The sequence below is a fragment of the Panthera uncia genome (genome assembly GCF_023721935.1).
Source record: "Panthera uncia isolate 11264 chromosome C1 unlocalized genomic scaffold, Puncia_PCG_1.0 HiC_scaffold_4, whole genome shotgun sequence".
Classification (NCBI taxonomy): Eukaryota; Metazoa; Chordata; class Mammalia; order Carnivora; family Felidae; genus Panthera; species Panthera uncia.
In genome coordinates this window covers 42,835,279-42,849,952 of record NW_026057585.1, presented here as the reverse complement: position 1 = coordinate 42,849,952, position 14,674 = coordinate 42,835,279, and the positions used below count along the sequence as shown (strand labels likewise).

The window sequence follows — 14,674 nt, the reverse complement described above, 5'->3', positions numbered from 1 at the left end:
AGGACCTGAATGTGAGACAGGAAACCATCAAAACCCTAGAGGAGAAAGCAGGAAAAGACCTCTCTGACCTCAGCCACAGCAATTTATTACTTGACACATCCCCAAAGGCAAAGGAATTAAAAGCAAAAATGAACTATTGGGACCTCATGAAGATAAAAAGCTTCTGCACTGCAAAGGAAACAATCAACAAAACGGAAAGGCAACCGATGGAATGGGAAAAGATATTTGCAAATGACATATCAAAGGGCTAGTATCCAAAATCTATAAAGAAGTCACCAAACTTCACACCTGAGAAACAAATAATCCAGTGAAGAAATGGGCAGAAAACATGAATAGACACTTCTCTAAAGAAGACATCCAGATGGCCAACAGGCACATGAAAAGATGCTCAACGTCACTCCTCATTAGGGAAATACAAATCAAAACCACACTGAGATATCACCTCATGCCAGTCACAGTGGCTAAAATGAACAAGTCAGAAGACTATAGATGCTGGAGAGGATGTGGAGAAACGGGAACCCTCTTGCACTGTTGGTGGGAATGCAAACTGGTGCAGCCGCTCTGGAAAACAGTGTGGAGGTTCCTCAAAAAATTCAAAATAGATCTACCGTATGACCCAGCAATAGCCCTGCTAGGAATTGACCAAGGGATACAGGAGTGCTGATGCATAGGGGCACTTATACCCCAATGTTTATAGCAGCACTTTCAACAATAGCCAAATTATGTCCATTCTTATGGAAAAAGCCTAAATGTCCATCACCTGATGAATGGATAAAGAAGTTGTGCTTTATATATACAATGGAATACTACTTGGCAAGGAGAAAGAATGAAATATGGCCTTTTGTAGCAATGTGGATGGAACTGGAGAGTGTTATGCTAAGTGAAATAAGTCATACAGAGAAAGACAGATACCAGATGTTTTCACTCTTATGTGGATCCTGAGAAATTTAACAGAAGACCACGGGGGAGGGAAAGGGAAAAAAAGTTAGAGAGGGAGGGAGGCAAACCATAAGAGACTCTTAGAAACTGAGAGTAAACTGAGGGTTGATGGGGGGTAGGAGGGAGGGGAAAGTGGGTGATGGGCATCGAAAAAGGCACCTGTTGGGATGAGCACTGGGTGTTGTATGGAAACCAATTTGACAATAAATTTCATATTAAAAAAGAAAGCTGTGATACAAAATCAGAGTGGGAATGAGGTAGGCTAGTGAGAGGAATCAGTGCTTTCAGAGACAGGGAAAAGCAGGCATGGAAGGGAAAATGTAATTTCCCTGTTTAAGGAACAAGAAACTGAGAATTTAATAAATTTCATCTGAATATAGTTTGTGGCCACCAATTCCTTAGTAATATGACTATTTTTGTTGGCTCTATGAAATACCATGCATGTGCTACAGGGAAGAATTACACTAAGAGGCATGTTAGGAAAAAGAAGTGAGTGGGATTGGAGCTGTGGTCTCAGTCTGATATGGAGAAATCACTTCATTTTTCTGTTGCAAACAAGTGGAGAAGCCAAACCCAGTTTGTCAAATCCCTTAAACTTCATCTATCTATGGGCTGTAAGGATATGTAAATGAGAAATTACAGGCTCACCCCATTTCCTAAGGCAAGGAGCCAAAAGTTTGTTTTTCATTAAGAAAAGTCTTTTTAAAAATAGACAACTTCATGCAATTTGTCAGATCTTTATTGCACTTGCTTGAGCAAGTTACATAATCTCTCCTATGCCTGTTTCATCACCTGTAAAATGGGAAAATAGAACCAACATCAAAGAGTCATTGGGTAGATTGAGTAAATTAGCATATGTAAGGCAATTTAGAATAGTTTCCAACAAAGAGTAATGCTATATACACAACTATTTTAGTATTGTTGTTAATAAAAGACCAGGAGAGCAGCTTTCCTAATTCTCAAGAAAATTCAAAAATAAAAAACATTTGGGAAATAAAATGAATCCCACTCCAGAATAGCCAACTTTATCTGTTTTTAATAATTTTGAAGAGTAGGCAGGCAAAATCCAAACCATTTCAAGAATTAATAATGAGAGAGAATACACATTGCAGCTACTTAATGCAAACTATCAAAAACTAAAATGAAGGGTGTCCTATTTAAAAGCCTAAGGAGACCATATATTTTAATCAGTTTCTTCTTCTAAAGACCCTTGTTCACACAGATGTGGAATAATTGATTGCAATATTTTGTGCCAAGAGGTAGTCAATAGTACGGAGAAAGAGAAAGAGAGCTTGGATTGCCAGGGGAAATAAAAGCTCCAAGGTAAGGAAAGAGCTCTTTCCCGGGGAATCAGAAGTCAACCTTAAATAACATGTTTTGCCTAAAAAAGAAATGTGCCCTTTTCCCTTAAATTTACATATGCTCCTCTCAAGATGTCTCTAGGCTCTCTGGAATTTCTTTGTGGAGTCAAACCTGTTTTAGCAATAATTTACAATTGTAACAGCTCTAGCTAACATTGATATTCTAAGAGAAAAAATAAGGAGCAATTAAGATTATCGTAATATATTTTAATCCTGGCATTTTGACCCTAAGGACACTTAAGACAAAATACAACTTGACCCAAGTAAAATTAGATCAAGTAGAAATAATTATGTCAAAATAAAACTAGCAATGCTAAGCATATATATATATATATATATATATATATATAGTGAAGCATTTTTTCTTTTTTAATAAAAAAAGTTGAAGAATCACATATTACTAACAATAATAAACACTGCAAAAATTGACCTTAGAAGAAATTAAACTTTTAGAGAAATAGTTAACAAAAAATAGAATTGACACTAACTAAAACTTCTCATGGTAAAAATTTATTGACCAAAAATTGATAGAGGAATCATATCATCCTGTAAAATCCACAAAAATATGTCACGAAGTTGATGAATCTTAATGTAAAATAAAACAATCAATGAATCAAACATTTATTTTAAAATTGACACAAAACATGGTAGTCTAATTAAAATAAGCTTAGTAGAATAAAAAAGGATAAAACCATAAATAGTTTAACACTGCTATTCAAAAATTAAGAAACGAAATTAACTAATAGAAGGTATTTTCCCCCACCAAATAAAAGAATAGTTTACTGACCCAAGTTCATTAATGTTGGCATAAATCTGATTTAAATGTGAGTATACAGAAATAGTCAAAATATCCTCGGGTTTAAATTGGGTCAAAATGTCATATGCAAATTGTGGGGGTCAAAAAAGTAAGGGCAAAATAGCCAATAACCAAAATTGTGCACTGTCCATTGGACTAATATAATATTTGCTCTTGTGACTCCTACATTTATATACTAACTAATCTAAAACTGACCAAAATGGTACATTAAATAAAGTGTGATTAGAGGAAAAAAGTAATATTAACTCATCATAATTGTGATGATATATAATTGTGCTCTGATAATTAAAAAAATTTTTTTAATGTTTTTATTTTTGAAAGAGAAAGAGAGCGAGAGGCGAGGGCAGAGAGAGAGGGAGACACAGAATCTGAAGCAAGCTCCAGGCTCTGAGCTGTTGGCACAGACCCCAACAAGGGGCTTGAACTCACGAGCTGTGAGACTATGACCTAAGCTGAAGTCGGACACTCACCCAACTGAATCACCGGCCGTCCTAATGTGCTCTGAAAATTTAAAAAGCAGTTGGTTATTTGCTCAGTTCACTACTTGATTTTGAGAATATAAGAGTAGTTATAAACAGATTCTTCTGTGGAGAATGGACTTGTTAATGAAAGCATAACTATGTTTAGGGCAATAGCTAAAGTATGAAAACCAGTGAGGAGGCTATTGTAAATATCAAAATAACAAAGGACAGTTGTTTAAATGAAGTAATACAGTGGAAATGGTCAGACTAGAGGATTAGGGATGAAAAGATAGGTAGACTGGGTTTGTGGGATCTGAAGCTGAATAAACCAGTCTGGAGCAAGATAGAGCAAAAAAGGCCAGTGATATAAATTTAGGAGGTGGCAGCATGTGTATGGTCTTTAAAAACCGTAAGAAACTCTTAAATACAGAGAACAAACTGAGGGTTGCTGGAGGGGAAATGTCTTGGGGATGAGCATTAAGGAGGGCACTTGTTGGGATGAGCACTGGGCATTATACATAAGTGATGAATCACTGTGTTCTACTCCTGAAGCCAATATTCTAGTATATGTTAACTAACTTGGATATAAATAAAAATTAAAACGAGTAAAACAAACAAACAAAACTGAGATGAGATGAAATCACCTAGGATAACGTAAAAAGAGAAAATGCATACTGGGGATTCCCCAACATTTGGACTCTAAATCTTAGAGATTGGGCAGAGGAAGAGGAGACGTCAGAGAGAAGGGAGGAAAACCAGAAGACCAGAGAGTGTGGTATCATGGAAGCAAAAGAAGAAAATATTGCAAAAAAGAAAATGGCTAGATGTGTCAAATGTTGCTGATGGAGAATAAGGTGAGAAAGAAAATAATTCTCCATTGGAGGAGCAAGATAGACATTTTTGGAAATGTGGATAAAGTGTTTCCTGAAGTAGTTCAGATACAATTCCAGTTGGTGTGGGGTAATGAAAGGATGAGAGGGAAGAAAGTGGAGTCAGTGCCTAAAGACAACTCTAATGAGGAGTTTCCTATGTGAAAAAGGAAAGAAATGGAGTGGTAGGTGGAGCATGATAGGAAAGTCAATGGAGGCTTTACCAATTATTTCAAGGGGTTGATATTTAGGCATGTTTATACAATGGTGGGAATAGTGCAGGAGAGAGAGGGGACAATTTCATAGCAAGGTCCTTGTGGGAGGTACCAGCCTAGAGGAGACAAGGATTCCCCTTCCTTGTAAGAGCAGAGGAGGTAGAATACATGGGATAAAGTCACCAGCTTTGCTGGGCCTCAGCTTCTTTGGAATACGAGGCTGTTGAAGCATTTTTCCATGGTCTACTCTCAACTGTACTCCAATTCTCCCAAGCTCACCTACATTATTAAACACAGTTAAGCTTTCATTAACATAAGGTTCTTGAAAAGACATCTAAATGTTGAGTAAATGGTTCAAAGAAATAAGACAAAAAGGGCACCAAATTCACCTGCCATGCCTATTCACCCATTCACCCCCTAACTCCTGGGTATAACACTCTTAGGATCTGCAGGTGTTTCTTCTTTTTTTTTTATTTTTTTTTTTATTTTTAATGTTTATATATTTTTGAGACAGAGAGAGACACAGCATGAGCAGGGAAGGGGCAGAGAGAGAGGGAGACACAGAATGGGAAGCAGGCTCCAGGCTCTGAGCTGTCAGCACAGAGCCCGACGCGGGGCTTGAACTCACAAACTGTGAGATCATGACCTGAGCCGAAGTCAGATGCTTAACCGACTGAGCCACCCAGGCGCCCCTGCAGGTGTTTCTTCTAATATAAATGCATTTTCAGGGGATGCAAAACCAACAGTTCCTCCAACTTAGCAGTGAGTTCTCTTACATATATCTTCTCTAGGAGAATGGAAATAGCCTAAGATCTCAAGGCAATATTCTACATTGGAGTTTCTCCCTTTCCTTGAAAACTCCTTTTCATTCAAGCAGAAGCAGTGCTCTGTGGTCTATTATACCAGCTTATTATATCAGGTTATATCAGAAGTGAAGCGCTTATTCCTCATTGGCTCATTTATCTCAAAAATCTTGTCAGAAAGATGACAATTTTATTATAGTCCTAATTACCCTCATTAAGACAAGGTTTATGAATGAAAATATAATATCATATTGAACAGTAAAACACAATTTTAAATCATGATATATCTTGAGTAAGAATAACTCACTGACTCCTGATAACCCAAAAAAGACTTGGCTTCTATGTTTTTCAAAAATAGGGGGAAAAATCTGCTGGTATATCTTTCACCCCTAAGGTTAGAAAACCATAAATGGAAATTTATAAAATAGCTTCTACAAATGATTATATTACCTATCTTTCCACCTTATAGGATCCTATGTGATCAAATAAAATCTGTGTAAGGGAACTTTAAAGACTATAAAATGCTATATAAGTTTAAGCACAAACCCTAGAATCTACCCAGGTACAATTAAAGTACACAAGCATCAATAAAGAGGCTTTGAGAACAGAGATAGGAAAGCGCAAATGTGATAACCTTTTCAGTTGAGGATTTGGGATCCAAGGAATGTTGGAAGTCACAGCAGAGAAGTACTTGGATATCTCAGGGGCAATGAGAACACATAAAGGAAGAACAATTCTTTAAGTCTGTGCAGCTCAAACTTTTATTTGCAAATGAATCACTTGAGGATCTTGTTGACAATGCAGATTCTGATTCAGTAAGACTGGGGCGGGGCTTGATTCTGCATTTCTAACAAGCTCCCTGCTGTTGGTCCGGTCCACAGACCAACTTTTAAATTTCTCTTTTTTTTAATGTTTATTTATTTTTGAGAAAGACAGAGTGCAAGCTGGGGAGGGGCAGAGAGAGAGAGAATCTGAAGCAGGCTCCAGGCTCTGAGCTGTCAGCACAGAGCATGAGGCGGGGCTCAAACTACAGACTGGGAGATCATGACCTGACCTGAAGTCCAACGTTCAACGGACTGAGCCACCCACGCACCCCTCCACAGACGACACTTTGAGTAGTAAGACTCAACTATACGGGGCTAAGGTGTGAGCCAGATGTCACAAAAAGAGGACTGGGTAAGATAGTGTCATGAAACAGCCAAGAGGCCTGACAATAGAGATCTTTATTATAAAGAGAGATTTAAATAAGACATATGTGTTAAGGTCATAAACTGAGATTCAAGGGTGGAAAGAAAGCAAGATGTATGGGATGACCTGGGGTAATGAAGCATCAGCAGCTATAAGATGTTCTTCCTGAGGGATTTTTTTTTTATATAGCTCTAAGAGAGGAAATCCCTTCAGGAGGAAGAAATCAGCCACTTGAAAGAAGGACCAAAAAAGTCTTCAGTAATTAGTCTTTACCAATCAAATATTTAGGTGTTCCTAGATTTTGAAAGAATCATGTATTCCTTAATAGACTGACTGTCATGAAGAATTCTTAGACTAACTTAACACTTAACACTCAGACTATGACTTACCATAGGTATCATCTTCTAAGTAAGTAGTGTCTGATGTTTCTTCTAGGAAAAAAAACAAAGGGCAAGCAAATCTTTATTTGTAGGGATCAGTGATTCCGAAGCTCTATACCCATCTCTCCCTACCATAAGAAATCCTAGTTCTTCAACCTTAACACAGAGAATAACATAAGGTGTATTGTACTAGCTAAACAGATACTTAATGCCCATAGTCACTAATCATGTGGAAGTTAATCTTAGGAAGTTAAAAACAAAATTGCACAAAGATACTGGGTTTAGAGGTTGGAGGGTGGGGGAATAAAGTTTTTAATTCTTCCATTTTCATCCATGCCTTGTACAAGGTGATATGTACAGTCTTGAAAAATTCAGCACCAAGAACTAAGGCACTTTGTTTACTTTCATTTTATGCTTCTGCTTAAACCTCAGAAGATGCATTAGTCATGGAAAACTTAATATGCATTGAATACTTTCAACTACATGCAGAATAGCCAGTATAGACTACAGAGAAGAGATGTAACTCAAATTCTGCAGCCACAATTGAACCACATTACATGTGGGGGAGGTGGATGTGGCAAGTTCCATAATGAACAGTGATAACACACTAAAGTTTTATTGCTCAAATAATCCCATCCATATGGGAAACAAAAATATTAATGCTTTCTATGAACGCTCCATTCTCTGTTACTTTATCAGCCTTGTCAAGCCATTAACGAAAAGCATTCTCACTAGAGAATTGATGGGCAGAAATTACAACCCTTGATCTAAGCATCCATGTTTCACATCAATCTAACAATAGAAAACCATTGAGAGTCAGAGTTGGGATAAAGATTCTAGAGAAAGTGAGCATTTGTAAACTGTGTTCACTGGGAAAGATAATGATAATTAAAATAGCAACCAATTCTTGAATACTTACTATACGCTAGGTGCCATGATTCATTTACATTATTTCTTTTAATATTCACAACAACCATTGCCGTAGTCAGAGTAATCAATTCTCCTCTAAAAATAAAAAGCTGAAGTTCCCAGAGGCAATGTGCTTCGGGTCTAATCTTTGCTTAGTCACCACCCTGCTAGTAAGTGGTGGATCTGAAAATCAAACTTAGGTTTATGTGGCTCCAATGTCCACTCATAACCAGTACAACTTCCAGCCTCTAGCACTCAAATGGATCACAAAAATAAAGATAATTTACAAAAATTTTAGGACTCCCCTCATCCTGCACCACACCTGCTTTAAAATAGCAACGCTGGACCACATTCATTAGAATGATAAGCATTAACTGATTTCCCAGCTTTTACATGGGGGGTATATAGCCAAAGAAAGCCCCCGAAATAAGAATGGCCATCTCTCACTGTTTTATTAGACCTAAAAGCATGTATATTGAAGGCTGAGTACTTGAGAGATAGAATAAAATATTAAAATCCAATATCAACTGCTTCATTCCTGTTCCTGGGCCCTAAGTAACTAGACTTGCCTTTTAAATCCTCCAAAATAATAAAAAACAACAAAATTTCATATTTTTAAAAAAATTTTTTTTAGCGTTTTTTTATTTATTTTTGAGACAGAGAGAGACAAAGCATGAACGGGGGAGGGTCAGAGAGAGGGAGACACATAATCTGAAACAGGCTCTAGGCTCTGAGCTGTCAGCACAGAGCCCGACGCGGGGCTGGAACTCATGGACCGCGAGATCATGACCTGGGCCGAAGTCGGCCGCTTAACCGACTGAGCCACCCAGGCGCCCCACAAAATTTCATATTTTAAAAAAGATGTCGCAGTGTTTTTTTGTAAAAGGCCTAAGAACGTACTATTCTAATCAAATGTTAGTTCGTACAGTAACAGAGGTTAGCCCCTGCCTCAAGCTCCCTACTCTGATCTTTCCCAACTCCTCCAGGTATATATACTAATGAACTCCACCCACAGGCTCAGGCCCACTGGAATCCTTGCTGGGTATGGCAGGAAGCAGAGCAGTAACCTCAGCCCCAGCAGATGGAGAAGGGAATAAGCTACTCCTGCAATGTAGGTGCTTTACAGACACAGTTAAATCCTCAGCAACTATGGACTAAAAGTGTAAGCATTCCCATTTTACAGATAGGGTATATGGAAACTCAGAGTGTTGAAAGTACCAAGGTTGCATAGTCTCATTGTTTAAAAACAACCAAGCGGACCTAGGTGCTGGTCTCCCTTACCCAGATAGAATATCATACAATATAATTTTGACTCCTTCTTCCTAGAATTTGCACAGTGAGTTAAAAAATCAAAGTTCTTTGTCTCTTTTTTTTTGGTGTGATCAATTCATAAAATGGTAGAACCAGCTTTCTGTATAACCTTATATCTTTTTTCAAAAGTACGAGAACATCCATACATCATGCAGACTGCCTTGTGGATGTGTACAAACACCAATGCCAAATTATTTTGACCCTGGTAATTTGAGAACTGGAATCTCAAATGAGATCAGCTCCTGGATATGCATCCTGCCTACTTATGGCTAGTGCAGTAGCCTCAGTATGTAGTTGGAGATGGGAACTATTGGACTACCCTTCCTAATCTGATTGCTGTGCCTTTTACCACCTTCATTCCCTTTTGTCTTTCTTGCTCGAAGGGTCTTCCTTATTTTTTTTTATTTTTTAACTTTTTTTTTTTTTTTTTTTTTTTCTGAGAGAGAGAAAGAGAGAGACAGAGCCTAGGGGCAGAGAGAGAGGGAGACACTGAATCTGAAGCAGTCTCCAACTCTTATCTGTCAGCACAGAGCCCAACGCAGGGCTTGAACCCACAAACCCGGAGATCATGACCTGAGCCAAAGTTGGACGCTTAACCAACTGAGTTATGCAGGCACCTGCTTGAAGGGTACTAAGGGGATGAAGACAGGTTGGAGATAGGGATGGAGGAGGGATTAGCAATGAGCAAAGCCAGGCTGGAAATTGGTGAGAGTCACACTCTTGCTGTGTCAGTCTGGAATCTTATTAAAAAGAACCCGGCCCCTAGTCCTACATTCAGGTTCAGCATTGCTAATAGTGATTCAACCGTATACTATGTTTCTCCTGATGTGATGCATTGGAGATCATACAGCATATGTAGAATGTATTCTGGTCCAAAAATGTTTAACAGGAATACATCAAAACCTAACCTACATTTTATAGGAAATACAGGAGATAAAGAAACAATGTGAATGATACCCCTGGGAAGGAACCAAACAAATCCAGAAAATGAGATATTCTGCAGGACAACTGACAGGACCACATGTCAGTATTAGGAGAAAAAGGGACCTTGCTAATTAGAATATTAGAGACCTAAGGGACATAACCACCAGATCCAAGGTCCAGACTAGATTAGATCCTGAGATGGACAAAATGCTATAAAGACATTTGTGGGGGACAACTGGGGAAATCTGAATATAGGATGAATATAAGATAAAATTAACATTTGTTGAACTGGAAAAGTGGAAACTGTTTACCAAAAAAAAAAAAAAAAAAAAAAAAAAGGTAGCAAACAGCATAAAAAGCAAAATCTCTCATAAACAAATACTACAAATCTGGAAGGAAATATGAGAAAGGTTGCATGTGTGGGTGACTGTAGCTGTGGTACTTTATTTAATTTTATTTTATTTTGATATATTTTCTAACTTTCTACAATGTGCATAAAATGGCTTTTATATTGATAAAAAAATATTTTATACTGCAGTATTCCAACGCATTGGCTTGGATATGTCTGAATATAAAAAGTACTCAGAGTCATGATGCTGCCATTTATCTGAATTTCTAACACTTTCTGGTGGCTGGAACCTCCACTGCTGTGTCCTGCATGCCAACCTCTGGTGCCATTGCCCACCCAAACTGTACTTGGCTTACTCAGTATACTGCAAGAAAGCAGGTGGCTGGCCATGTAAAGTCAGCCAATACAGCTGACATCATTTCGCACCGTGTCGTGGCTTCATTAACCCCTGCTACAGAGACCTGGCAGTCTGCAAGCCCAGGACAGATGTGATACTAAGCCTGTATCATCTGAAAAAGAGGCTGTTAAAACCAGTCTTGCTGAAAGGGAGAACTGGAACCAGGGTGTGGACACAACTGTGTCCACAAAGTCATTATTTCCTTCCTTCCATAATTTAGTCATTCATTTAGCAAGGATTTATTGGCCTCTTACTCGGTATCAAATACTATGCTAGACACCGAGACTACATAGGTAACCAAAGGAATCCCTCCTTGTCCTCATGGAGTTCTTTGTAATGCATCAGGATGAGAGACTTTGAGCAAATAAGCACAACAATAATTCTTTACTTGCAAATGTGATATGATAGTTGCTATGAAGAAGTATATTGTATGAGGGCAATAAACCAGAAATTTAAAGGATGAGTAATGGTGTGCAGTCTTGGCAAAGGGCATAGCATGGGCAAAGACCCTATGATGCCAGGAAGGAGCTGGCAACTATGGGGAACATGAACAAAGCCAGTAGGGTTGGAAGACACTTGGGTGAGAGGCTGAGTGATGTGAGCTGCAGCTGGAGGAGCAAGAAGGGGGGCAAATGGACACACTGACCGCCTTATAAAAGGCCCACGTTGCGCCCCACCTAGATGCCCTTGTGGAAATAACACTTGAGCACCTGAGGTCTGAGATGGACCTGACCCTGCTGAGTATCATCTGTAACCTTTTACGTTCTCTAAAAGAAGAACTGCTGTTGAATCTTAAAAGGTAACAAGAGGGGCACCTGGGTGGCTCAGTCGGTTGGGCGTCCAACTTCCGCTCAGGTCATGATCTCACGGTTTGTGAGTTCGAGCCCCGCGTCAGGCTCCATGCTGACAGCTCAGAGCCTGGAGCCTGCTTCGGATTCTGTGTCTCCCTCTTTCTCTGCCCCTTCCCCACTTGCTCTCTCTCTCTCTCTCTCTCTCTCAAAAATAAATAAACATGGGGAAAAAATTTAAAAAAGGTAACAACGTTCTGAGTATCATGGTCAAGTACTGGAAACAAAATAAAGATATTATCCTATGCATGAGGAACCTTTTTTGCAGTTCTAGTAGCCACGATTTAAAGAAATCTGTAATGGAGTTAGGGACAGTCCAGAGAAAGTCAAGAGGGAAAGGGCCAGAAAATGTGGTCCACACATAACGCACTTCCCTTAAAGAGACAAAAAAATGATGGTGCTGATGAGGGCACAGGTCTGGGGGTCCCAGGCACTCCTCACAGGGGCAGCCTTGGCAGGACCGTAGTGCTGAAGTGGGCAGGCTGGTAGGTAAAGATGACTGAGGTGTATGAAATCAAAAGCAAGAGAATGGTTATAGGTAAGAAGTTGAACACTACCTTTCAGTAATTAGAAATGGTGTATGTTTTTATGGAATGTAGAAGGTTTGAAAACTCATAAGCCTGAAAAAAAAATACATTTCATACAGATAAGATGAAGTTCTGCTTTCTGCTTGGCCACAGTGCGGTCAGAGAGACCTGGCCTGGCCCTGCCCCTCACTCCCTCTGTTTGCTGTGCCTGTCTCATTTGTAAAATGGGACAGAGTGCTATCACAGGGCTGTTGTGAGAAATGAATGACACGATACTGAAATTTTCACCAGTGTCTGCCACATAAAAGACACTCGGTGAATGTTAATACCCTTCCTTATAGAACATGGAAGCTCTGAAGGATGCTGGCATGTGAAAAATAAAAGAGGTGGTAAGCTGTGATTAAGAAAGAAGAGCTTATTTTCTAAATCACTGATATTTCTTGAGATAGCCTGAACTATGCAGAAAATATATGCACCTCAAAACACACTCAGTGGTATCCCTTCCAAAACCACAATATTGCAATAGATGATCATTGATATTTATATATGGCAGGAGTCTCCCAACACTCTTTTTAGAATCAGAACCTAGACAATTTTGGCCCAAGGCTATTTCAATGTTTACCCACTTGATTGTCTAGGAACTTTTGCCACTATGTAGAGGAGGATGTCTATATACAATGATATATATATATATATATATATATATATATATATATATGTATAAATATGAATACACACACACATTTTCCAGGATCCTTGAACTCACTTTTTTTCACCTGTTCCTCCCTTTCAATCTTCTCCTCAATTAACTCATCATTGTTCCAGATATTCAGATATAATCTGTCCTACTATTTTTCTTTGAAAGAGAGAGAGCTCACTTGTGCACAAAAACAAGGGAAGAGGCAGAAGGAGAGGAAAAGAGAGAATCTCAAGCAGGCTCCCCACCCAGCATAGAGCCCTAAGCAAGGCTCGACCCTCATGAACCATGAGATCATGACCTGAGCTGAAATCAAGAGTTGGATGCTCAATCGACTGAATCACACAGGCATCCTTAATCTGTCCCACTTTTAAATCCTCCCATAACAGATGTCTTGAATGCTATAATGTAAATTAGTGTAATATGCTACATGTTTTAGAATAAAACTGAATAATTTATCCATATTTGTATTAACTACATTTTAAAAGACCCAAAGAAAAGAAACATAAAACACAAATTCCTTATAAAAGTTGAGGCATCCAACGGATGCATGGCAGAGAAGAGGAAGTAGAGAATAGGTATGACAATAATTATGCTATTTCTGACTTCATCATGCAATTATCTGCTATATCTATTTATAAGTCATGTCACATTTCCCAACATATACTATTGTCTCTTTTCATTGTGATTTAAAAAAAAAAGCCAATTCCTCTGTGCCCAAAAAATGACCAAGAGTTCATTGAATAAAGAAGATCCATGTGATATCATCTTAAGCAATGTCATCTTAAGTATATCCATGCCTCTAGGTTTCATCACCTTTGTCCAGATCAACACTATCCTTTGAATGAGGAAAGGTGCAATCTCTTTCCATACCAGCCTCTGTAATATGTCATGGTGATGTGTGGTGGGGCAGGTGAGAAAAGGAAAGGTAAAAATTCAGTAGAAGACAGAATCTAACCACTGCATATAGAAACACAAACTTGAAAAGAATTCTCAAATTTGTGAAAAACTGGTATCATTGATTTTACAAATTCCTGCACTGTGTTTTGGGGAGGGAGGTTGTAGAAATGGTGGTTGCCATATTTATGTGCTATTTTAAAATAAAATAGTTTTGTATTGTTTTTATTCATTCAACCAAAATTTCTTGAGTACCTGCTCTGTGCTAATAATGTAGCACTAAAAAATAGCAAGACCCTGCCTCTGCTTTTGAATAGTTTATGATCCAGTGAGGATGTGAATTTTACCATAGCTCTTGGGGCAGTGACAGTATATAAGGGCATCACCATTATAAGATATGCAGAAGCTAGATGTTTGAAGTATAGAGTCTGGAAGTTAGCAACTTTGGGGATTCAAATTAGACTATTGGCATAATAGTACAGCCCATTTTTGAATGCCAGTATGCCAATGTCAGAGTTTTATCCAGGTCCATAAGACTTAGAATCTTACAATCTCAACCCATTTCATTCTATTACCTTAAGCATCTTTAGAGAGGAAGGGGTGGTCTCAAGAGCAATGAGGCATTCAGAGTTAAATTTGTCCCATGAAGCAGTTTAGGCAAATTTGTATAGTACCAAGATACTGGTCAATTCCCTGACCTTCAAGAGACATCTGAAGGTTGGTGTAAAGATCACCTCACATAGACTCATCTGCCTTTGGAAAATATCCAATGATATTTCCCC

The 14,674-nt window shown here is 38.5% G+C and overlaps 1 protein-coding gene across 4 annotated transcripts in view; it reads right to left on the bottom strand.

The window, feature by feature from the left end:
• The window catches only part of SLC44A5 (solute carrier family 44 member 5), a 314,929-nt gene that overhangs the window by 182,410 nt on the left and 117,845 nt on the right, over window positions 1-14,674 (bottom strand). For 2 of the 4 annotated variants that reach the window (XM_049616997.1, XM_049616996.1), the window contains 2 exons: window positions 7,043-7,084; window positions 3,588-3,618 (listed from right to left, as the gene is read on the bottom strand). The exons of 1 other annotated variant lie outside the window; for it this stretch is intronic. In XM_049616997.1, the coding sequence (XP_049472954.1) occupies window positions 3,588-3,618; window positions 7,043-7,054 (43 nt within the window). In that variant the 5' untranslated portion in view covers window positions 7,055-7,084. The remainder of the gene's footprint in view (window positions 1-3,587; window positions 3,619-7,042; window positions 7,085-14,674) is intronic. One more of the 4 variants, XM_049616995.1, reaches the window with a different exon arrangement.